The sequence below is a fragment of the Mobula birostris genome, chromosome 10, assembly GCF_030028105.1.
Source record: "Mobula birostris isolate sMobBir1 chromosome 10, sMobBir1.hap1, whole genome shotgun sequence".
NCBI classification, from domain to species: domain Eukaryota; kingdom Metazoa; phylum Chordata; class Chondrichthyes; order Myliobatiformes; family Myliobatidae; genus Mobula; species Mobula birostris.
In genome coordinates, this window is record NC_092379.1 from 49,977,624 (window position 1) to 50,003,407 (window position 25,784).

A 25,784-nucleotide genomic window follows, 5' to 3' on the forward strand; every position below is an offset into this window, starting at 1 on the left:
CATTGATAGGATGCAGAACTGGGCTGAGAAGTGGCAGTTGGAGTTCAACCCAGATAAGTGTGAGGTGGTTCATTTTGGTAGGTCCAATTTGGAGACAGAATATAATATTAATGGTAAGACTCTTGGCAGTGTGGGGGATCAGAGGGATCTTGGGGTCCGTGTCCATAGGGCACTCAGAGCTGCTGCCCAGGTTGACCGTGCTGTATGGTGTGAACCATGGGATTGAGTTCAAAAGCCGTGAGGTAATGTTGCAGCTTGGAGTACCGCGTTCATTTGTGGTCGCCTCACTACAGGAAAGATGTGGGTACTAGAGAGAGAGTGCAGGGGAGATTTACAAGGACGTTGCCTGGATTGGGGAGGATACCTTATGAGAATAGGTTGAGTGAACTCGGCCTTTTCTCCTTGGAGTGACGGAGGATGAGAGGTGACCTGATAGAGGTGTATAAGATAATGAGGGGCATTGATCATGTGGATAGTCAGAGGCTTTTTCCCAGAGCTGAAATGGCTAACATATGGGGGCGTAGTTTTAAGGTGCTTGGAAGTAGGTACAGCGGGAATGTCAGAGTTACATTTTCCACACAGGGAGTGCTAGGTGCGTGGAATGTACTGCCGGCAGAGGTGGTGGAGGCAGATATAATAAGGTCTTTTAAGAGCCTTTTGGATAGGTACATGAAGCTTAGAAAAATAGAGGGCTATTCAGTAGGGAAATTCTGGACAGTTTCTAGAGTAGGTTACGTGGTTGGCAGAACATTGTGGGCCAAAGGGTCTGAAATGTGCTGTAGGTTTCTATGTTCTACGTTGTAACCCAGTAACTGACAAAGCAGACCAACAGAACAGTGAAAATTGTACATCATGCTGTGGTGAATAAGCCAAGAGTCAGTGTTTATTTAATTCTGTTTAATACAACATACAAAGCACTATATGTATATATAGAAAGAGATCTGCCTCAGAACTTTAGTCAGCTGGTCATTTGAATTCACCACTGCCCCCTCGGGCCTATCACACACATAACCACTACGTTCCTGGATTCTGGAATTCTCTCACTCCGGCCACGTTGTGACAGTCCAGCTTCACAGAGTCCAAAGCAGATGGATTGAGAAAGAAACGGTCCTCATAAGGGTAGGGCTGCCATCCTGTTCAATGCTGAGGCCTCTTTCAGCTTCATAAGGGCAGGGCCACCATTCTATTTGACCCTGAGGCCTCATTCAGCTTCGTAAGGGCAGGGCCGCAATCCTGTTTGACCCTGAGGCCTCATTCAGCTTCGTAAGGGCAGGGCCGCAGTCCTATTTGACCCTGAGGCCTCATTCAGCTTCGTAAGGGCAGGGCCGCAGTCCTGTTTGACCCTGAGGCCTCATTCAGCTTCGTAAGGGCAGGGCCGCAGTCCTATTTGACCCTGAGGCCTCATTCAGCTTCGTAAGGGCAGGGCCGCAGTCCTGTTTGACCCTGAGGCCTCATTCAGCTTCGTAAGGGCAGGGCCGCAGTCTTATTTGATGCTGAGGCCTCATTCAGCTTCGTAAGGGCAGGGCCGCAGTCCTATTTGACGCTGAGGCCTCTTTCAGCTTCGTAAGGGCATGGCCTCCATCCAGTTCGACGCTGAGGCCTCATTCCCACAGGCCTTCACCGCATTACCAGGAAAGCTTCTAGTCGAGGATTTCTTTGGAAAGGAACAGAGGTGAGAACGAGATTAAAGAGGAGACTAGACAGTGACTACTCTCCGTCTATCAGACCGGCAACAGGGAATCGGCTGCTCATCCTGAGACGATTAGAGAATGAATTGGTCTACCATTGCCACCTGCTTCTGCATGCCATTCGTACAGGTCTCCGCCACACCAGTACATTGATATCGTACAAGGGACGAGCATTAACGGAACAGAATAAGCTGTTGCAGTTACAGGGCAAGCGAGTGCAGGCAGACAAGGTCATGACGGGGTCAACTGAGAGCTCCAGAGTCCGTCTCATCGCACAAAGAGACTGTTCAACGACCTTATAACAGCGGGGTCAGCCTGGTGGTGCGTGCCTTCAGACTTCAGCATCTTCCCCCTGCGAGTGGGGGGAGAGAAGAGAGAACGTCCGGGGTGGGTGGGGGCTTTAATTCTGCTGGCAGCAAGCATGGAGACTGAGTCTCATTGCTCTCATCAAGATGAGGAACAGGAGCCTCAGGAACAGCTTCTTCCCCCTCTGCCATTGTATTCCTGAATGGACATTGATCCCACGAACACTATCTCACTACTTCTTCCACAGGTGGATAGGGTAGTTAAGAAAGCTTATGGGGTGTTAGCTTTCATAAGTCGAGGGATAGAGTTTAAGAGCTGCCTGGCCTGCTGCGTTCACCAGCAACTTTGATGTGTGCAGCCCTATAAAACTCTGGTTAGGCCACACTTGGAGTACTGTGTCCAGTTCTGGTCGCCTCACTATAGGAAGGATATGGAAGCACTGGAAAGGGTACAGGGGAGATTTACCAGGATGCTGCCTGGTTTAGAGAGTATGCATTATGATCAGAGATTAAGGGAGCTAGGGCTTTACTCTTTGGAGAGAAGGAGGATGAGAGGAGACATGATAGAGGTGTACAAGATAATAAGAGGAATAGATAGAGTGGATAACCAGCGCCTCTTCCCCAGGGCACCACTGCTCAATACAAGAGGATATGACTTTAAGGTAAGGGGTGGGCAGTTCAAGGGGGATATTAAAGGAAGGTTTTTTACTCAGAGAGTGGTTGGTGCGTGGAATGCACTGCCTGAGTCAGTGGTGGAGGCAGATACACTAGTGAAGTTTAAGAGACTACTAGACAGGTATATGGAGGAAATTAAGGTGGTGGGGTTATATGGGAGGCAGGGTTTGAGGGTCAGCACAACGTTGTGGGCCGAAGGGCCTGTATTCTATGTTCTAATTCTATCTTTGCACAACTAATTTAATTTTACTATCTAATATAATGTAATTCACAGTTTTTCTATTATCATATAATTGCATTGTACTGCTGCCGCAAAGACAACAAATTTTATGACGTATGCCAGTGATATTAAACCCGATTCGGATTCTGAGGGGAGGCTAGGTTCTGTGATGCTCTGAGCTGCGTCCACAAGCTCCTGTCTCTATTCCTGCCGAAGGGTTTCAGGGCCCGAAACGTCGACTCTACTTTTCTTTCTCCACAGATGCTGCCTGGCCTGCTGAGTTCCTCCAGCAATTTTGTGGGTGCTGCTCAGGTTCCCAGCCTCTGCAGACTTCCTCTTGGTTGTCCACTAGCTCCGTCCCTTTTCCTCTCAGTTTCGGGCAGAGCAGTCGCCGTACGAGGCCGCGACGCAGCATACAATCTGCCAGAGGAACTCAGCCGGAAGCCCTGGGGCTGGGTTTTGGCCTGAAATGTCGACAGCTGCTTTCCCCTCACTCGACCTGCTGAGGTCCTCCAGCAGGCTGCGTGCTGCCCCAGGTTCCAGTGTCTGCAGGCTCTTGTGCTCCCGTGTATTTGGTCAGGGTGCTTTCGGTAAATATAGCTGAGGATCCACGGCTACATGCCTAACAAAGCTCCCTGAGGAAGCAGAAGCACTGGTGGGCTTTCCTGGCCGTGCCATCTCTGTGTGGTTAGATCAGGACAGGCTGGTGGTGATGTTCCTGCTCACCCTACTACCATCGGGCAGGAGGTGCAGGAGCTTTAGGTCCCACACCACCAGGTTCAGGAGCTGTTATTACCCCTCAGTCATCCAGAAAAAGACAGGAGGCTCAGGACTCACACCACCAGGTTCAGGAACAGTTATTACCCCTCAACCATCAGGAAGAGGGTACAGGAGCCTCAGGACCCACACCACCAGCTTCAGGAACAGTTATTACCCCCCAACCATCAGGAAGAGGGTACAGGAGCCTCAGGACCCACACCATCAGCTTCAGGAACAGTTATTACCCCTCAACCATCAGGAAGAAGGTACAGGAGCCCCAGGACCCACACCACCAGGTTCAGGAACAGTTATTACCCCTCAACCATCAGGAAGAAGGTACAGGAGCCCCAGGACCCACACCACCAGGTTCAGGAACAGTTATTACCCCTCAACCATCAGGCTCTCGAACTGCTGTGAATAACTTCACTCAACTCAGCTCTAAACTGACTCCACAACCTACAGACTCACTTCCAAGGACTCTACAACTCACATTCTCAATACATTTGCATAGTTTGTCTTCTTTTGCACATCGGCTGTTCGTCAGTCTTTGTGTACATATAGTTCCGTTACATTCTAGTGAATTTCTTTATTTTCCTGTAAATTCCACAAGGAAACAAATCTCAAGGTAGAGTATGATAATGTACAGTAAATGTACTTAAATAATGCTTCTTTTCACATGAATCCTAAACTTAACAGCACAAGTCTACCAGCTACAAATGTCTGCAAGTACCTTCATCTCGGGGAGATTATATTGTATCAACCTTTATTTCAAAGACTAATTTTCTTAACCAGTTTAGCCTTTTTTCTCAAGGGGTCACACTGACAATAATCACAACTGAGCAACAGATACCGGACCCGACTATCACAAAAGGAAGCAGTACTTCCAGTTCACAGAGCAGATTAAACAGAGATATTTATTCTAAACATATTTTATTTTGAGGGGCAAATTCTGAGACAGATTATACTTCCACAATACACAAGCACAATTCTTGCAAGTTAGGGAACTGTGCCACAGAGTTCCAGTTCACAGAACCTGGAATTCTTCTTGGACTCAGGAGTGGTTTCTACGTCGTCACCACTATAACTCCTAAAACCCCTTCTGCTTTCAAATGTTTTTATTGTGAAGCAACATCAGCTTAACCACAACCGACAATGTCCTAAAGTACAATGCTTCTTTTTTCTTTTCTTTCTCATACTCAGATAGGTGGCGTTGTGAACAATGAAGTAGGTTTTCAAAGCTTGCAGAGAGATTTAGGCCAGTTAGAAGAGTGGACTGAGAGATGGCAGATGGTGTTTAATGCTGAAAAATGTGAGGTGCTACATTTTGGTAGGACTGATCAAAATAGGACATACATGGTAAATGGTAGGGCATTAAAGAATGCTGTAGAACAGAGGGATCTAGGAATAATGGTGCATAGTTCCCTGAAGGTGGAATCTCATGTGGATAGGGTGGTGAAGAAAGCTTTTGGTTTGCTGGCCTCTATTAATCAGAGCATTGAGTATAGGAGTTGGGATGTAATGTTGAAATTGATAGGCATTGGTAAGGCCAAATTTGGAATATTGTGTACAGTTCTGGTCACTGAATTATAGGAAAGATGTCAATAAAATTGAGAGAGTACAGAGGAGGTTTACTAAAATGTTGCCTGGGTTTCATCACCTAAGTTACAGAGAAAGGTTGAACAAGTTGGGTCTTTATTCTTTGGAGTGTAGAAGGTTGAGGGGGGACTTGATAGAGGTATTTAAAATTATGAGGGGGATTGATAGAGTTGACGTGGATAGGTTTTTTCCATTGAGAGTGGGGAAGATTCAAACAAGAGGACATGGGTTGAGAATTAGAGGACAAAAGTTTAGGGGTAACATGAGGGGGAACTTCTTTACTCAGAGCGTGGTAGATGTGTGGAATGAGCCAGCAGAAGTGGTTGAAGCAGGTTCGATGTTGTCATTTAAAGTTAAATTGGACAGCTATATGGACAGGAAAGGAATGGAGGGTTATGGGCTGAGTGCAGTTCGGTGGGACTAGGTGAGAGTAAGCGTTCGGCACGGACTAGAAGGGCCGAGATGGCCTGTTTCCGCGCTGTAGATGTTATATGGTTATATGGTTATAACAACATAATGAAAGTCAAATGAATGTATGTGTAGTAAACAAGCAAAAAGCAAAGGAAACCCTACCAACCCTTCCCAGCCCTTCCCTCCCCTCACCCCTCCCGTATGTGCTCTTTATGTCCTACCGCCCCCCCACACTTAGTTCAGCTGTCCGTCTCTTCTAAATACAACAGTAATGGTTGCCAGGTTTTTTCAAATTCCTTGAGTCTGTCCTTGATAACGTATCTTATCCTCTCTAGATGCAGAGTATCCATTAATGCAACCAGCCATTGTCTGAGTGATGGAGTTTCCTCCTTTTTCCAGAACATCAGTATGAGTTTCTTTCCATTAAGTATGCCATAGGTCAGGAGTTGTTGCTGGGTAGCCTGGAATTTATTTGACCTCACAGAAGATCCAGAAATTATTAAAATGGGGTCTGGTATTATCTGAACCTTTAGAACCTTTGATAGGACCTCAAATATTTGCTTCCAGTACTCTTGTATCCTGGGACATAAAGCATAACTGTTTAACAAATTTGCCTGCGAGGACTTGCATTTCTCACACATTGGGGACACCTCTGGGAATATTTTATGAATCCTTACTTTTGAGTAATGTAGTCTATGTAGTAATGTAGTCTGGCATTGATGGAACAGGAGTTAACATACACCAAAGCCTCATTCCATATAACCTCCTCTATCTCTGTAAACAACCTAAAACCACTCCTGCCTTCTAATATTTATATCAGGGTCTTTTCTTAGCTAAACAATGTTAAATTATTCCATAAAATTATTATCCTTCTTGCAATTTAACTTTCTCATGGTTTCTCTGACAGTATTTTATAGAATATACAGCGCTGTGCAGAAGTCTTAGGTACTTAGCTAGGGTGCCTAAGATAGTACTGCAGTAATTTTATGTATTGCCCTTTACTGCTACTGTTAAAAAAGACCCAATTTTTATGTCAAATGAAATCGCTATTCATGCCATCATATCTTATGCCCTATCTAAATGTCTATACCTTAGCTATTTATATAAAATATAAAATCCATAAGTTATCGAAAGTAGATGGAGTTGTAAAGAAAGCTTTTGGCACAATTGGACTTCATAAATCAGCATACTGAGCACAAGGAGATGGGATGTTATGCTGAAGTTGTACAAGACATTGGTGACATTTGGAGTATTGTGTGCAGTTTCGGTCACCTACCTACAGGAAAGATGTAAATAAGGTTGGAAGAGTGCAGAGAAAATTGACCAGGATGTTTTGGGTCTGGAGGACCCGAGTTATGAGGAAGGATTGAACAGGTTAGGACTTTATTCCTTGGAATGCAGAAGATTGAGAGGAGATTTGACCAGGTATACAAAATTATGAGGGGTACACATAGCAGACTTTTCCCACTGAGGTTGGGTGGGACTACAACCAGAGGTCATGGGTTAAGGGTGAAAGGTGAAAAGTTTAAGAGGAACAGGAGGGGAAACTTCTTTACTGAGAGGATCGTGAGAGTGAGGAATGAGCTGTGAGATCGATTTCAACATTTAAGAGAGGTTTGGACGGGTACATGGATGGTAGGGATATGGAGGGCCATGGTCCTGGTTTCGGTAGGTAGGAGTAGGCAGTTTAAATGGTTTGGCATGGACTAGATGGGCTGAAGAACCTATTTCTGTGTTTTACTTTTCTACAACTCTGTCTTTAACCTTGGACACTTTACACTCTAAGATTATAGGAACAGAATTAGGCCATTTGGACCATTGATTCTGTCCCACCTTCCAATCATGGCTGCTTTCTTTCTCAACTTCATTCTCCCGTCTTTTCCCAGTAACCCTAAACCCCCTCACCAATCAAGAACCCATCAATCTCCATTTTAAATATACCCATTGATTTGTCTTCCAGCATCCTGTGGCAATGCATTCCACATTCACTACCGTCTGGCTGCAGAAATCCCTCATTGTCAAAGTGTCTCGCTGTCATTAGTACACACCTTACCTTCGGAGCCCTGCACTAGTTCTCCAAGTCCCTTTGCCCCTGCAACTTCTGAATTTGTCCATTTGTAAAATAGCCCATGCCTTCATTCTTCCCACTGAAGTGCTTGGCCCCACACTTTCCCCGCGCCGTGATCCCCCTGTAAATCCTCTGCCCACTCTCCCAACCCATCCACGTCTCTCAGTAGACAACCCCCCCCCCCCACACCCTCCACCTCCTGGCTCGGGGGTCATCTGCAAACTCGGCCTAAGTGTCACCAGGTCCTCCCTCTGGATCGGAAATGTGCAAAGTGAAAAGATGTGGCCCCAATACTGACCCTGCAGTATGATTTAGAGAGACAACAAAGGATAGGCTAGTCCAGCCAAAAGAGCCACTCTGCCCAACAGCCCATATTTAACCCAAGCCAATGGCCAAGTAACCGACTAATCGGTATGTCTTTGCATTGTGGGAGGAAACCAGAGCACCCGGAGGAAACTTTTATGTTCACGGGAAGTATAGACAAACTTCTTACGGAGGACGACGGAATTGAACTCTGAATTCTGGACCCTGACACCCCGAGCTGTGATAGTGTCACACTAACCGTAGTGCAACATTGACTCCTCTGGTCATGGGCAGCCCTCGTGAAAAGGACCCTATTCCCCGGCCCCCCCCTCCCCAATACTCTGCCTCCTGCTAGTCAGCCTGCCTTCTGACAATGCCGATACCCGTCTCCACCACCGCGGACTCTTGTTCTCCACCTCGTCAGAGGCTTTCCGCAAATACCCATCGCAATCTACAGTGAGGACATTTTACAATCACTGCCCCATCCCCTCCCCCGGACTCACCCTTGCCCTGGGACTTCTTCCTGCGCAAGCGCGGCAGGCTGTTGTCGAACTTTCGGCTCCGCTCCGGGGTTCTCAGGATTTCCTTCATGTCCTCATGCTGCTGGCTGCAGTCCGGGAACAGGCTGCGGATCACCACGGCAACGCTCTGCGGGGAATCCGTCTCTCCGGCCGGTGGCACGTCCTGGGAACACGGGCGGCAAAGACCCCCAGATACACATTGGTTGGGACCCCCCCTGCACGGTCCAGTCACACGATCCCAGGGTGAGGTTCCCTCCACACCGTCCCGTCACACACCCCCAGGGACAGGTCAGACACAGGGTGAGGCTCCCTCCACACCGTTCCATCACACACTCCCAGGGACAGGGTCAGACACAGGGTGAGGCTCCCCCATACCGTCCCATCACACACTCCCAGGGACAGGGTCAGACACAGGGTGAGGCTCCCTCCACACCGTTCCATCACACACTCCCAGGGACAGGGTCAGACACAGGGTGAGGCTCCCCCATACCGTCCCATCACACACTCCCAGGGACATGGTCAGACACAGGGTGAGGCTCCCTCCACACCATCCCGTCACACACTCCCAGGGACAGGGCCAGGCACAGGGTGAGGCTCCCCCACACCATCCCATCAAACACCCACGGGGACAGGGTCAGACAGAAGGTGAGTCTCCCACACCGTCCCGTCACACACTCCCAGGGACAGGGTGAGACTCCCTCCACACCATCCCGTCACACACTCCCAGAGACAGGGTCAGACACAGGGCAAGGCTCCCTCCACACCGTCCCATCACACACCCCCGGGGACAGGGTCAGACACAGGGTGAGGCTCCCTCCACACCGTACCGTCACACACCCCCAGGGACAGGGTCAGACAGAGGGTGAGACTCCCCCCATACCATCCTGTCACACACCCCCAGGGATAGGGTGAGACTCCCTCCACACTGTCCCATCACACACTCCCAGGGACAGGGTCAGACACAGGGTGAGGCTCCCTCCACACCGTCCCGTCACACACTCCCAGGGACAGGGTCAGACACAGGGTGAGGCTCCCTCCACACCATCCCGTCACACACCCCCAGGGACAGGGTCAGACACAGGTTGAGGCTCCCTCCACACCGTCCTGTCAAACACCGTTGGGGACAGGGTCAGGCACAGGGTGAGGCTCCCTCCACACCGTCCCGTCACACCCCCCCGGGGACAGGGTCAGACAAAGGGTCTGGATGGCGTACCATTGCATTTTATCAATGTGTATGCTCCCAGGCGCGGTGTGATGCAGACGCGCCTATTCTGCCAGCTGTCCACCCTGCTGAGCTCCATCGATCCTGAGGATTGCGTCATCCTCGGGGGAGATTTCAATTGTACCCTCGAGGCGGAGGACCGTTCGGACCTCCAACGCGACCCAGCATCGGCAAAAAAGTTAAAGGAGCTAGTCGGCTCCTTTGACTTGGTGGACAGCTGGCGGAATCTTCACCCCAACTCTAGCGCCTTCTCGAGAAGGTCTAGAGAAGGAGGTTCCAGGATAGACCGCATTTACATCTCTCGGGCCTACGTCTCCCGCGTGTCGGCGTCCTCCATGCGGCCGGTGTCGTGCTCGGATCATCACCTTGTGTGGATGGAATTTATTCCACTACACCCTCGGGTGGGATCCGGGTATTGGCATTTTAACAACCGGCTGCTGGAGGACAGCCGATTCCGGGATTCGTTCTGAGCTTTCTGGGTCTCCTGGAAGGAGAGGCGAAGAGATTTCTGCTCCCTACGGCTATGGTGGGTTTTATGTCGGGAGTACACTAGGGGGTCGACAAAGAGGCGGAGCTCTGAGGTTGAGCGGCTTGCTTGACCTGGAGTCCCGCCTCGGTCCGACCGCTGGAGACCAACAGCTGTGGCAGGAATATCAGGAGAACAAGGACGCACTAAGGAACCTGCAGCCTCCAGCAGTCCCGAGGTGCGTACGTGAGGTCACGGATCCAAATGCTGCAGGATTTGGACCGTGGCTCACCCTTCTTCTACTCGTTGAAAAGGTGGCGGGGAGTTCAAAAGCAGCTAGTGGAGCTGCTGGCTGCCGATGGCTCCTCCATCACGGACCCTGATGGAATTAGCAACGACGTCCGTTCATTCTATCGGTCCTTATTCTCGCCTGATCCGTCAAATGCGGAGGCGTGTAATGAGGTCTGGGAGGATTTGCCGAAGGTCAGCCCAGAGGACGCAGTGCGTCTGGATGCCCCCCTGACTCGGGAGGAGCTGTCCACTGCCTTTCGGCAACTCCGGAGGGGCAAGTCCCCTGGTTTGGATGGACTGAGTGTTGAGTTCTATCAGGCTTTTTGGGATGTCCTGGGGGATGATTACAGCCTTGTCCTAGGGGAGAGCCTAGCCACCGGAGAAATGCCCCTCTCATGGCGGAGAGCTGTTGTGGTCCTACTGCCCATGAAGGGAGACCTCCGCCTGCTAATGAACTGGCGGCCGGTCTCCCTCTTGTGCGTGGACTACAAGATCTTCGCCCGGGCAATGGCCAACCGTCTGGGTTCGGTAATTGGACAGGTGGTCCATCCTGACCAATCTTATACAGTCCCCGGCCGCTCCATCCAGGACAATGTCCACCTAGTACGGGACCTGATCCACCTACTCCAGGAGACTGGGACCCCGGCAGCGTTTCTTTCTCTTGACCAGGAGAAGGCTTTTGACCGGGTGGACCACAGTTTCCTGGTGGGCACCCTGCAGGCTTTTGGGCTCGGACCACACTTTGTGGCCCGAGTTCGGCTCCTGTACTCTGCCGCAGAGTGCCTAGTTAAGATTAATGGATCATTGACAGGACCTATCCACTTCCGAAGAGGAGTGCGTCAAGGGTGGCCCATGTCCGGGCAACTGTATGCGATCTGTGTCGAGCCATTCCTCAGCCTTCTTCGGCGAATGCTGACAGGTCTGGTTCTGCGCGAACCGGACATGGGGGTCGTCCTCTCGGCCTACGCCGATGATGTACTCCTCATGATGACAGACCCCTGTGACCTGCGGAGGATGCGCGAGTGCCAAGATGTTTTCTCGGCGGCATCCTCCGCCAGGATCAACTGGGCGAAATGTTCCGGACTCTTAGTAGGCCAGTGGCAGGTGGACTCCCTGCCGGAGGAGATGGGAGCTTTTGAGTGGAGCACCAGACGTCTTCTCTATCTGGGAGTCTACCTGAGTCCTTCTGGGGAGACCTGGCTGGCGAACTGGCAGGACCTGGAGACAAAGGTCATGGCCCGGCTAGGGCGCTGGTCAGGCCTTCTCAGGGTGCTTTCCTATCGAGGCAGGGTGGTGGTCATAAACCAGCTGGTGGCCTCCATGTTGTGGTACCGGATGGTCACCTTGGCCCCCCCCCTGCCCCTTTTGTCGCAAGAATGCTGAGGAAGCTAGTGGACTTCTTCTGGGGAAACAGGAAGCACTGGGTCTCTGCAGCGGTTCTGAGTCTCCCAGAAGGAGAGGGCGGACAGTCGCTGGTGTGTGTACGCACACGACTGGCGGCTCTCCGCCTCAGGACGCTGCAGAGATTCCTGGACGCCGAGCACCCTCCCAGGTGGCACGTGTTGGCGACTTTCTTCCTCCGGAGGGGCTGCTGTCTTGCCGAAGATATGCAGCTACCACCAGCGGGCGTTAGCCGTGCTGCTTTGCAGAGGCTGCCCGGCTTCTATCAGGACCTACTGAGAGTCTGGAACATGGTTGCCTCAGGCCGGGAATCCCCTCCTCTGGCAGAGGGCGGGGTCCTGGCCGACCCTTGCCCTGTCTCAACGGATGTCAGTGCGGCTCAGGTGTGTGGAACGACTCGGGCTGAGCTGCTCGTCGGGCCCAGGCCCCGCAGCCTTACCCGAGAGACGAATCCACACAACTTGAGCCGTCTTTCATCAACACCCACAATCCCATTCAGAGATGCAGGCAGGAGGTACCTTTATGGGCTGCTGCTCCACACCCTCCACTTCCTAGCATTTGTCCACCGTCCCCACACGCCATGGCGGTCGGTCTTTCCACCTGGAGGTGAGGGGGGTCCCCAATGGAAGTCCCTCTACAAGGGAGTCCTTCCCATGCACCTTGGGGATCTCGGCTGGAGGGTGCTGCATAAAGCGGAGCCCTGCAATAAGTTCTTTAGTTTGTACACGGATCTCCCAGCCGCGTGTCACTTCTGCGGGCTGGAGGAGACCGTGTACCATATGTACGTGGAGTGTGTGAGGCTGCAGCCCCTTTTCGCGTATTTGCGTGGGCTGCTTCTCGCCTTCTGGTTGCATTTCAGTCCCACCCTATTCATATATGGTCATCCAGTAAGGAGGGGGGCACAGAGGGATGAGGATGTCCTTGTCAACTTGCTCCTGGGGCTGGCGAAAATTGCCATCCGTGGCTCCTGGAAAAGGGTGGCAGGAGGTTCTCCCCGGGCGGACTGCCTGGCTATGTTTAGGGGGTATGTTCGAGCCCGGGTGAACATTGAAAAGGAATACGCACAGTCCACGGCGACCGTCGAGATGTTCCGGGACCGTTGGGCTCCGCGGGGTGTAAATGCCATCATTGATGAGGATGGCAATATATTGGTTTAACATGTATTGTCTGTTTGTAGTGTAGTAAATGTGTTATTCACTGGGTTTGTAAATATTGTATAACACCGACATTTGTAATAAAGAATTTTGTTTAAATAAAAAAAATAAAAAAAAAAATAGGGACAGGGTCAGACATAGGGTGAGGCTCCCTCCACACCGTCCCGTCACACACTCCCAGGGACAGGGTCAGATACAGGGTGAGGCTCCCTCCACACCGTCCCATCACACACTCCCAGGGACAGGGTCAGACACAGGGTGAGGCTCCCTCCACACTGTCCCGTCACACACTCCCAGGGACAGGGTCAGACACAGGGTGAGGCTCCCTCCACACTGTCCCGTCACACACTCCCAGGGACAGGGTCAGACACAGGGCGAGGCTCCCTCCACACCGTCCCGTCACACACTCCCAGGGACAGGGTCAGACACAAGGTGAGACTCCCTCCACACTGTCCCGTCACACACTCCCAGGGACAGGGTCAGACACAGGGTGAGGCTCCCTCCACACCATCCCGTCACACACTCCCAGGGACAGGGTCAGACACAGGGCTAGGATCACTCCACACCGTCCCGTCACACACTCCCAGGGACAGGGTCAAACAGGGTGAGACTCCCTCCACACCGTCCCGTCACACACCCCCAGGGACAGAGTCAGACACAGGGTGAGGCTCCCTCCATACCGTCCCGTCACACACTCCCAGGGACAGGTCAGACGTAGGGTGAGGCTCCCTCCACACCGTGCCATGACACACTCCCAGGGACAGGGTGAGGCTCCCTCCACACCATCCCGTCAGACACTCCCAGGGACAGGGTGAGGCTCCCTCCACACCGTCCCGTCACACACTCCCGGGGACAGGGTCAGACACAGGGCGAGGGTCCCTCCACACCATCCCGTCACACACTCCCAGGGACAGGGTCAGACACAGGGTGAGCCTCCACACCGTCCTGTCACACACCCCCACGGACAGGGTCAGACGTAGGGTGAGGCTTCCTCCACACCATCCCGTCACACACCCCCAGGGACAGGGTCAGACACAGGGCGAGGCTCCCTGCACACCGTCCTGTCACACACTCCCAGGGACAGGGTCAGACACAGGGTGAGGCTCCCTCCACACCGTCCCATCACACACCCCCAGGGACAGGGTCAGACACAGGGTGAGGCTCCCTCCACACCATCCCGTCACACACTCCCAGGGACAGACCCAGGGTGAGGCTCCCTCCACACTGTCCCATCACACATCCCCAGGGACAGGGTCAGACGTAGGGTGAGGCTCCCTCCACACCATCCCGTCACACACTCCCAGGGACAGGGACAGACACAGGGTGAGGCTCCCTCCAGACCGTCCCATCACACACCCCCAGGGACAGGGTCAGACACAGGATGAGGCTCCCTCCACACCGTCCCGTCACACACTCCCAGGGACAGGGTGAGGCTCCCTCCAGACCGTCCTGTCACACACTCCCTGGGACAGGGTCAGATACAGGGTGAGGCTCCCTCCACACTGTCCCGTCACACACTCCCAGGGACAGGTTGAGACACAGGGTGAGGCTCCCTCCACACCGTCCCGTCACACACTCCCAGGACAGGGTCAGACGTAGGGTGAGACTCCCTCCACACTGTCCCGTCAGACACTCACAGGGACAGGGTCAGACACAGGGTGAGGCTCCCTCCACACCGTCCCGTCACACACCCCCAGGGACAGGGTCAGACACAGGGTGAGGCTCCCTCCGCACCGTCCCGTCACACACTCCCAGGGACAGGGTCAGATACAGGGTGAGGCTCCCTCTGCACCGTCCCATCACACACCCCCGGGGACAGGGTCAGACACAGGGTGAGGCTCCCTCCGCACCGTCCCGTCACACACTCCCAGGGATAGGGTGAGACACAGGGTGAGGCTCCCTCCACACCGTCCCGTCACACACTCCCAGGGATAGGGTGAGACACAGGGTGAGGCTCCCTCCACACCGTCCCGTCACACACTCCCAGGGATAGGGTCAGACGTAGGGTGAGACTCCCTCCACACTGTCCCGTCACACACCCCCAGGGACAGGGTCAGACACAGGGTGAGGCTCCCTCCACACCGTCCCGTCACACACTCCCAGGGACAGTGTCAGACACAGGGTGAGGCTCCCTCCACACCGTCCCGTCACACACCCCCAGGGACAGGGTCAGGCACAGGGTGAGGCTCCCTCCACACCGTACCGTCACACACCCCCGGGGACAGGGTCAGACACAGGGTGAGGCTCCCTCCACACCGTCCCGTCACACACCCCCAGGGACAGGGTCAGACACAGGGTGAGACTCCCTCCACACCGTCTGCCACACACTCCCAGGGACAGGGTGAGACACAGGGTGAGACTCCCTCCACACCGTCCCGTCAGACACTCACAGGGACAGGGTCAGACACAGGGTGAGGCTCCCTCCACACCGTCCCGTCACACACCCCCAGGGACAGGGTCAGACACAGGGTGAGGCTCCCTCCGCACCGTCCCGTCACACACTCCCAGGGACAGGGTCAGATACAGGGTGAGGCTCCCTCTGCACCGTCCCATCACACACCCCCGGGGACAGGGTCAGACACAGGGTGAGGCTCCCTCCGCACCGTCCCGTCACACACTCCCAGGGATAGGGTGAGACACAGGGTGAGGCTCCCTCCACACCGTCCCGTCACACACTCCCAGGGATAGGGTGAGACACAGGGTGAGGCTCCCTCCACACCGTCCCGTCACACACTCCCAGGGATAGGGTCAGACGTAGGGTGAGACTCCCTCCACACTGTCCCGTCACACACCCCCAGGGACAGGGTCAGACACAGGGTGAGGCTCCCTCCACACCGTCCCGTCACACACTCCCAGGGACAGTGTCAGACACAGGGTGAGGCTCCCTCCACACCGTCCCGTCACACACCCCCAGGGACAGGGTCAGGCACAGGGTGAGGCTCCCTCCACACCGTACCGTCACACACCCCCGGGGACAGGGTCAGACACAGGGTGAGGCTCCCTCCACACCGTCCCGTCACACACCCCCAGGGACAGGGTCAGACACAGGGTGAGACTCCCTCCACACCGTCTGCCACACACTCCCAGGGACAGGGTGAGACACAGGGTGAGACTCCCTCCACACCGTCCCGTCACACACTCCCAGGGACAGGGTCAGACACAGGGTGAGGCTCCCTCCACACCGTCCCGTCACACATTCCCAGGGACAGGGTCAGACACAGGGTGAGACTCCCCCCACACCATCCCGTCACACACTCCCAGGGACAGGGTCAGACACAGGGTGAGACTCCCCCCACACCATCCCATCACACACTCCCAGGGATAGGGTGAGACTCCCTCCACACCGTCCCGTCACACACTCCCAGGGACAGGGTCAGACACAGGGTGAGGCTCCCTCCACACCGTCCCGTCACACACCTCCGGGGACAGGGTCAGACACAGGGCGAGGGTCCCTCCACACCGTCCCGTCACACACTCCCAGGGACAGGGTCAGACACAGTGCGAGGGTCCCTCCACACCGTCCCGTCACACACTCCCAGGGACAGGGTCAGACGTAGGGTGAGGCTCGCTCCACACCGTCCCGTCACACACCTCCGGGGACAGGGTCAGACACAGGGCGAGGGTCCCTCCACACCGTCCCGTCACACACTCCCAGGGACAGGGTCAGACGTAGGGTGAGGCTCGCTCCACACCGTCCTGTCACACACTCCCAGGGACAGTGTCAGACACAGGGCGAGGGTCCCTCCACACCGTCCCGTCACACACCCCCAGGGACAGGGTCAGACATAGGGTGAGGCTTCCTCCACACCATCCCGTCACACACCCCCAGGGACAGGGTCAGACACAGGGTGAGACTCCCTCCACACCATCCCGTCACACACTCCCAGGGATAGGGTGAGACTCCCTCCACACTGTCCTGTCACACACTCCCAGGGACAGGGTCAGACACAGGGTGAGGCTCCCACCAGACCGTCCCATCACACTCCCAGGGACAGGGTCAGACACAGGGTGAGGCTCCCCCCGCGCCGTCCCGTCACACACTCCCAGGGACAGGGTCAGACACAGGGTGAGGCTCCCTCCACACCGTCCCGTCACACACTCCCAGGGACAGGGTCAGACACAGGGTGAGACTCCCCCCACACCATCCTGTCACACACTCCCAGGGATAGGGTGAGACTCCCTCCACACTGTCCCGTCACACACTCCCAGGGACAGGGTCAGACACAGGGTGAGGCTCCCTCCACACTGTCTTGTCCCTCTGTCCTGCTCTCCCTCCATCCCTGCAGCCCCTGACCCGGAGACAGGCAACTGACCTCTGCCTGTTGACGTTCCTTCTCCCTGTCCTGGCGTTGCCGTTGTTGCAGGATCTGGAGCCGGGCCATGTGGTACTCCAGGGCAAAGTCGCTGATCATCTTGCAGAACCGACTGACAGTGGCCTTGCGGACGTAGGAGCTGGGGTAGCCCAGGTAGAGGAGAAAGGAGTGGAACCTGCACATGGAAAGATCACGTTGGCCTGGATGATGGTCGGGAGCCGTGGGAGAAGGGGATAAGGTGGCGGTGGGGGCAGGGGTGTAGTGAGCAGCCAGAGGCCGAATCCGACCCCTAACCTCTGACCCAGCTCTCATCACTTTCCTGGCAGCTTTATGTATTACCCCCTCTCTGGTTTGAATTCTAACTGCCCCGTGACTCTCGTTAGCCCACCAACCTGAATGTTTCTGTTTAAGATTACAGGACCTAGATGCAACAAGGGCAGGTGGAAATTCATTCAGATAAATATTTATAGGCACCCGTTAGTCCCGTGAGACCATGGATTTACACCTTGGAAGCTTTCCAGGGCGCAGGCCTGGGCAAGGTTGTATGGAAGACCGGCAGTTGCCCATGCCGCAAGTCTCCCCTCTCCACGCCACCGATGTTGTCCAAGGGAAGGGCATTAGGACCCATACAGCTTGGCATTAGTGTCGTCACAGAGCAATGTGTGATTAAGTGCCTTGCTCAAGGACACAACACGCTGCCTCGGCTGGGGCTCGAACTCGCGACCTTCAGATCACTAGACTGACGCCTTAACCACTTCGCCAATAAATGAGAGGTGTTGCATTTTGGTAAGGCAAACATAGGCAGGGCTTGTGCAGTAACTGGCAGGTCCCTGGGCATTGTTGTGGAACAGAGGGTGCAGGTTCACGGTCCCTGGAGACACAGACAGACAGGGTGGTGAAGGAGGTGTTCAGCGCGTGGAGTGCAGCTCAGGCATTGAATAAAAGACGTCAAGCTGCAGCTGTAGAAATTGTGAGTGAGACCGCAGCTGGAGGACTGTGCACCGTTCTGGCGCCCCGTCTGTAGGGTGTGATGAAGCTGGAGAAGATGCAAAGAAGATTGGTGGACTTGAATGATAAGGAGACAGACTGGGCAGACTGGGTACGTTTCCCCTGGATTCCAGGAGGTTGAGGGGTGACCTGACAGAGGTTTATAAAATCGTGATTGGGTGGGCAGGGTAAGAGAGTTTAGAACTAAAGGGAAGAGTTTTAAGGTGAGAGGGGGACTGAGGGGCAATGCTTTCACACAGTTGGTGTGGGGTGTGGAATGAGCTGCAGAGGAAATGGTAGAACAACGTCATTTATACCCATCTCATTTCAAAGACATTTGGACAGGAACGCTTAGAGAGGGACATGGGCCACAGACAAACGTGGAGGGCCTGCATCAGTTGGGCCAAAGGGCCTGTTTCTGTGCCATATAACGCTGTAGCGCCGTCCGGGAATGTCGCCAATGACATCACTGTTGTCAACAATAAGGAGGCGTACAGGAGCAAGACAATGAACTGAGAGAGAGAGTGCTGTCACAACATCGACAGGGTCAAAGAATTGATTGTGGTCTTCAAGGAGGCCAGGTTGGAAGAACGCACACCAGTCCTCATTGAGGACTCAGCAGTGAGTGGCTTCAGGTTCCTGGGTGTCAGCATCTCGGCGGGTCTATCACTGGCCCGACTCATGACGAAGGCACCCCAGCAGCTAGACCTCATTAGGAGTTGGAAGAGATGTGGAATGTCTATAGATGTGGAATGTCTGACAGATTTCTATAGATGGACCGTGGGGAGCATTCTGACTGCATCACTGTTCTCCACAGGAGGACAAGAAGCTTCAGAAGAGTTGTAGGCTCGGCCAAGTCCATCGCAGGCACAACCCTCTCCCTCATCGCGGACATCTTCGAAAGAATCAAATATCGCTGTGATGATTGTACGCTCTAGTATCAATTGTTTGGCAACATCTTTGAATTCCTGCTTAGATCCAGGTTTGATGAAGTTTCACTCTGAGCTATCAGAACTTTGTGGAATCTCTTTATATAAGAGTGCCACCCAGAACTTACAAACATAACAAATAGAAGTAGAAGGAGGCCACTCTGGCCCTCTACACCTGTTCCTCCCTTCTACAATGATCCATCCTGCTGTGACACCAATCCCACAATTCCTCCCTTCCCTCCTCCACTGACCACCCACTCCCACCCCGTCACTTAGTTGATCTCCCTTGGATGTACAATTAGTCCCAGATTTCACCTTTCAAGGGAGGGAATCCCATAGATTTGACCTCAAAATAAATCCCCTGGTCTGGTGGCCTCTGTAACATGTCTTTCATCGGCAGACCCTCTGTACAGGAAGGGGTTGCAATCATCAGCTTCTAGTGTCAAAGGTCGGGGTGGGGGTGCATGTCACCAGGTAGAATTCTTTCTGCTCCTGTGCATTCTGGGAGTTGTGGTCCACCGGTGCCAAGAGGTCAACAAGAGTCGTTCTAATCGCAGGTTCATACCAGCTAGAGATTGCCTGACCTTCCCACCATGGAACAAACAGAGAACAGGATAGCACAGGAACAGACTCTTTGGCCCATCGTGTCTGTGCAAACTATAATGCCAATCCAAATTAATTACTATTAAAGTTGAAATTTCGAGGTACTTGGTGGCACACAACAAAGTTGGCCCAAGTCAGCATGGTTTCCTTAAGGGAAAATCTTGCCTGATAAATCTGTTGGAATTCTTTGAGGAAATAACAGGCAGGATAAACACATGGATGTTGTTTACTTGGATTTTCAGAAGGCTTTTGACAAGGTGTCACACATGAGGCTGCTTAGAAAGATAAGAGCCCATGGAATGACAGGAAAGATACTAGCATGGATAGTATCTTTCAAATCTCTTACCAGCTCTTCTTTCACATTAGTCCTGACAAAGGGTCTCGGCCAGAAACGTTGACCGTACCTCTTCCTATAGACGCTGCCTGGCCTGCTGCGTTCACCAGCAACTTTTATGTGTGTTGCCTGAAATTCCAGCATCTGCAGAATTCCTCGTGTTAGCATGGATAGAAGATTGGCTGATTGGCAGGAGGCAAGGAGTGGAGATAAAAGGAGCCTTTTCTGGTTAGCTGCCGGTGACTAATGGTGTTCCGCAGGGATCAGTATTGAGATTGCTTCTTTTCACATTGTAGATAGCGGAATTGATGGCTTTGTGGCCAAGTTTTCAGATGATACAAAGACAGGTGGGAGTCCTTCTGCAGGATTCCCTAAAGATTAATTTGCAGGTTGAGTCGGGGGGTGAGGAAGGCAAATGTAATGTTAGCATTCATTTCAAGAGGACTAGAATATAAAAGCAAGAGTGTAATGCTGAGACCAAACCTGCAGTATTGTGAGCAGTTTTGGGCCGCGTATCTACGAAAAGATGTGCTAGCATTGGAGAGGGTCCAGAAGAACTTTACAAGAATTATCCCTGGACTGAAAGGGTTAATATAGAAGGAGAGTTTAATGGCTCTGGGCCTGAACTTGCTGGAATTTAGAAGAATGAGGGGTGACCTCATTGAAACCTATTGACTGGTGAAAGAGCTTGTTGGAGTGGATGTAGAGAGAATGTGTCCTGTGGTGGGAGAGTCCAGGGTCAGAGGGCACAGCCTCAGACTAGAAGGACGTCCATTTGGATCAGAGATGAGGAGGAATTTCTTTAGCCAGACGGTGGTGAATTCATTGCCATGGATGACTGCGGAGGCCAAATCACTCAATGTATTTAAATCGAAGATTGATAGGTTATTGATTAGTCGGGGAGAGGGCAAGAGAATGGGGTTGAGAGGGATAATGAATCAGCCATGATGGAATGGTGCAGCAGACTTGATGGGCCAAATGGCCTAATTCTGCTCCTGTGTCTTATGGATAAAAGAGATATGGAGTGAGAGAGAGAGAGAGAGAGAGAGAGAGAGAGAGAGAGAAATGTAATTAGAGAGAAGTAGGAGGCTGGGAGGAAAATATAGAGTGAGGTAGAATGGAATAAAGACAAGGAGAGAGAGGGATACAGGGGATTGAGGGCAGAGAGGGAAAGAGAGAGATCATTCAGAAGAGGAATAAAGGAAGGAATAGAGGTGGATAGAGGTGACATTAAGAGGGAGAGAGGAGAGGGAGATTGATAGAGGGTAAGAAGGATAGAAGGGGAGAGGAGAGAGTGGGATTGAGGGAAGGAGAAAGGGAAGGACATAGAGGAAGAAAGATAGGGAGGGAGATGAGGGGAGAAAGGGATGGGTAGATAATGAGGAAGAGGGGAGAGAGATGGGGTAAATAGTGAAGGAGCGATGAGGGGAGAAAGGAATGGGGTAGAGAGGGGAAGAGGGATAAGGGGAGAAAGGGATGGGTAGATGGTCAGGAAGAGAGGGAGAGAGGGGGAGATGGAGAAAGGGATGGGGTAGATGGTCAGGAAGAGAGGGAGAGATGGAGGAGAAAGGGATGGGGTAGATGGTCAGGAAGAGATAGAGGTGGGGAGAAATGAGAGGAGAAAGGGATGGGGTAGATAGAGAGGATGAGATGGAGAGGGAGAGGGGAGAGGGATGAGGGGAGAAAGGGATGGGGTAGATGGAGAGGAAGAGATGCAGGCAGGGAGAGATGGAGAAAGGGACAGAGGAACGGACAGAAGGAGATAGAGGGTTTGGAGAGGAGAGGGTGTAATGCCGAGAAGGAGACGGGGTGGGCAGAGGGGTAGAGATGAGGGGAGAAAGGGATGGGGTAGATGGTAGGGTAGAGTTGGAGAGGGAGGGAGAGAGATGGAGAAAGGGATGGGGTAGATAGAGAGGAAGAGATGGAGGTGGGGAGAGATGAGGGGAGAAAGGGACAGAAGGAGATAGAGGGGGTGGAGAGGGAGAGGGTGTAATGCCGAGAAGGAGACGGGGTGGGCAGAGGGGGAGAGTGGAACTCGCACGGTCACCCACCTGTTCCTCACTCGCCGGTAGACGGCCTTCAGGATGATGGTGCGCTGAGCGGTCTCCCGCAGGAAGGCGGCCGTGCTGCTGCGGAAGGCAGCGTTCCTGTCCCGCCTGCTGATCGACTTCAGGTGATCCCAGGACGCCTTGCAGTTGTACTCGAGCTGGGCCAGGTCGGTCTGCAGCTGCACGAAGTCAACCTGGCGGCAGAGGGAGGGAGGGAGGGGTGGGTGGGGTGAGATTCGCCCTCGCTAATGTGGGGGGGGGGGGGACTATTCACACTGGACGGGGCAGAGCCGCAGCGGGGAGCGAGGAACACGGCAGCAGGGGAGACGGGGAACGAAGATACAGAGTGTGAGAGGGGGCGGCAGAGAGAGAGAGAGAGAGAGGGCAAATGAAGAGATGGAGAAAGGGACAGAAAGAGAGATGGTGAAGAAAGCAAGGAGGGAGGGAAAGGGTGGGACGGGAGAATGGGGGGAATTAAACAGACAAATAGACGGTGTCAGAATGATCAATAGGGCGAGAACAAAACGGAGGGAGCGGGACGGGAAGGATGGAGAGAGAGAGGGAGAACAGGGAGACCGAGAGAGGCGGATAGAAGGAGATAGACAGAGGAGGAGAGGGAGGGACAGACACAGGGATTAAAATAGACACAAAGGTAGGTGGAGAGAACGTGACAAGGACTGAGATGGAGAAAGAAAGATGAGGAGAAGAAAAAGATGGAGAGGGAAACGGAGAGATGGAGTAAGGAAACGGAAAGTAATGATTAACGAGAAAAGACGGGGGCGGGGAGCAGCTGAGGTGGTGGATGCAGAGGGAGTGGCAAATGCATCGGGCCGCGATGAGGAGGCGGAGATACCAGCGTTGCAAGGGACGGGGGACGGGGGACGGTACAGCAAGTCCTTTTTGGCAGTTGAGGGGGGGGGGGGGGAAGAACCGACGGTTACGGGGGGGGGGCGGTGAGGAGATGTGATCTTGGCCGATGCGGCCGAGGTGGGGGGGGGGAGAACCGACGGTTACGGGGGGGGGGGCGGTGAGGAGATGTGATCTTGGCCGATGCGGCCGAGGTGGGGGGGGGGGAAGAACCGACGGTTACGGGGGGGGGGGGAGTGAGGAGATGTGATCTTGGCCGATGCGGCCGAGGTGGGGGGGGGGAAGAACCGACGGTTACGGGGGGGGGAAGAACCGACGGTTACGGGGGGGGGGGGGAGTGAGGAGATGTGATCTTGGCCGATGCGGCCGAGGTGGGGGGGGGGGGGGAGAACCGACGGTTACGCGGGGGGGGGGAGTGAGGAGATGTGATCTTGGCCGATGCGGCCGAGGTGGGGGGGGGGGAGAACCGACGGTTACGGGGGGGGGCGGTGAGGAGATGTGATCTTGGCCGATGCGGCCGAGGTGGGGGGGGGAGAACCGACGGTTACGGGGGGGCGGTGAGGAGATGTGATCTTGGCCGATGCGGCCGAGGTGGGGGGGGGGGGAAGAACCGACGGTTACGGGGGGGGGGAGTGAGGAGATGTGATCTTGGCCGATGCGGCCGAGGTGGGGGGGGGGAGAACCGACGGTTACGGGGGGGGGGCGGTGAGGAGATGTGATCTTGGCCGATGCGGCCGAGGTGGGGGGGGGGGAAGAACCGACGGTTACGGGGGGGGGGCGGTGAGGAGATGTGATCTTGGCCGATGCGGCCGAGGTGGGGGGGGGGAGAACCGACGGTTACGGGGGGGGGCGGTGAGGAGATGTGATCTTGGCCGATGCGGCCGAGGTGGGGGGGGGGGAAGAACCGACGGTTACGGGGGGGCGGTGAGGAGATGTGATCTTGGCCGATGCGGCCGAGGTGGGGGGGGGGAGAACCGACGGTTACGGGGGGGGGGCGGTGAGGAGATGTGATCTTGGCCGATGCGGCCGAGGGGGGGGGGGAAGAACCGACGGTTACGGGGGGGGCGGTGAGGAGATGTGATCTTGGCCGATGCGGCCGAGGTGGGGGGGGGGGGAGAACCGACGGTTACGGGGGGGGGGCGGTGAGGAGATGTGATCTTGGCCGATGCGGCCGAGGTGGGGGGGGGGGAAGAACCGACGGTTACGGGGGGGGGGCGGTGAGGAGATGTGATCTTGGCCGATGCGGCCGAGGTGGGGGGGGGAGAACCGACGGTTACGGGGGGGGGGCGGTGAGGAGATGTGATCTTGGCCGATGCGGCCGAGGTGGGGGGGGGAAGAACCGACGGTTACGGGGGGGGGGGCGGTGAGGAGATGTGATCTTGGCCGATGCGGCCGAGGTGGGGGGGGGGGGAGAACCGACGGTTACGGGGGGGGGGGGAGTGAGGAGATGTGATCTTGGCCGATGCGGCCGAGGTGGGGGGGGGGAGAACCGACGGTTACGGGGGGGGGGGCGGTGAGGAGATGTGATCTTGGCCGATGCGGCCGAGGTGGGGGGGGGGGAGAACCGACGGTTACGGGGGGGGGGAGTGAGGAGATGTGATCTTGGCCGATGCGGCCGAGGTGGGGGGGGGGGAGAACCGACGGTTACGGGGGGGGGGGAGTGAGGAGATGTGATCTTGGCCGATGCGGCCGAGGTGGGGGGGGGGGAAGAACCGACGGTTACGGGGGGGGCGGTGAGGAGATGTGATCTTGGCCGATGCGGCCGAGGTGGGGGGGGGGAAGAACCGACGGTTACGGGGGGGGGGGCGGTGAGGAGATGTGATCTTGGCCGATGCGGCCGAGGTGGGGGGGGGGAGAACCGACGGTTACGGGGGGGGGGGGAGTGAGGAGATGTGATCTTGGCCGATGCGGCCGAGGTGGGGGGGGGAGAAGAACCGACGGTTACGGGGGGGGGGGGGAGTGAGGAGATGTGATCTTGGCCGATGCGGCCGAGGTGGGGGGGGGGGAAGAACCGACGGTTACGGGGGGGGGAAGAACCGACGGTTACGGGGGGGGGGCGGTGAGGAGATGTGATCTTGGCCGATGCGGCCGAGGTGGGGGGGGGGGGAAGAACCGACGGTTACGGGGGGGGGGCGGTGAGGAGATGTGATCTTGGCCGATGCGGCCGAGGTGGGGGGGGGGGAAGAACCGACGGTTACGGGGGGGCGGTGAGGAGATGTGATCTTGGCCGATGCGGCCGAGGTGGGGGGGGAGAACCGACGGTTACGGGGGGGGGGCGGTGAGGAGATGTGATCTTGGCCGATGCGGCCGAGGTGGGGGGGGGGGAGAACCGACGGTTACGGGGGGGGGCGGTGAGGAGATGTGATCTTGGCCGATGCGGCCGAGGTGGGGGGGGGGGAAGAACCGACGGTTACGGGGGGGGGCGGTGAGGAGATGTGATCTTGGCCGATGCGGCCGAGGTGGGGGGGGGGGAGAACCGACGGTTACGGGGGGGGGGGCGGTGAGGAGATGTGATCTTGGCCGATGCGGCCGAGGTGGGGGGGGGAGAACCGACGGTTACGGGGGGGCGGTGAGGAGATGTGATCTTGGCCGATGCGGCCGAGGTGGGGGGGGGAGAACCGAC

General features: G+C 55.0%; 1 protein-coding gene and 1 long non-coding RNA gene across 2 annotated transcripts in view; one reads left to right on the top strand and one right to left on the bottom strand.

The window, feature by feature from the left end:
- Positions 1 to 873: 873 nt before the first annotated feature.
- The window catches only part of LOC140203991 (FH1/FH2 domain-containing protein 3), a 52,627-nt gene continuing 27,716 nt past the window's right edge, over positions 874 to 25,784 (bottom strand). Inside the window, exons 6-9 of the mRNA XM_072270210.1 lie at positions 22,298 to 22,488; positions 17,394 to 17,568; positions 8,529 to 8,709; positions 874 to 1,654 (exon numbers count right to left, since the gene is read on the bottom strand). Coding sequence (XP_072126311.1) covers positions 1,641 to 1,654; positions 8,529 to 8,709; positions 17,394 to 17,568; positions 22,298 to 22,488 — 561 coding nt within the window. The 3' untranslated portion in view covers positions 874 to 1,640. The remainder of the gene's footprint in view (positions 1,655 to 8,528; positions 8,710 to 17,393; positions 17,569 to 22,297; positions 22,489 to 25,784) is intronic.
- Positions 23,128 to 25,784, top strand: part of LOC140203992 (uncharacterized) — a 37,274-nt gene continuing 34,617 nt past the window's right edge. Inside the window, exon 1 of the long non-coding RNA XR_011887484.1 lies at positions 23,128 to 23,178. This is a non-coding gene — a long non-coding RNA (uncharacterized lncRNA). The remainder of the gene's footprint in view (positions 23,179 to 25,784) is intronic.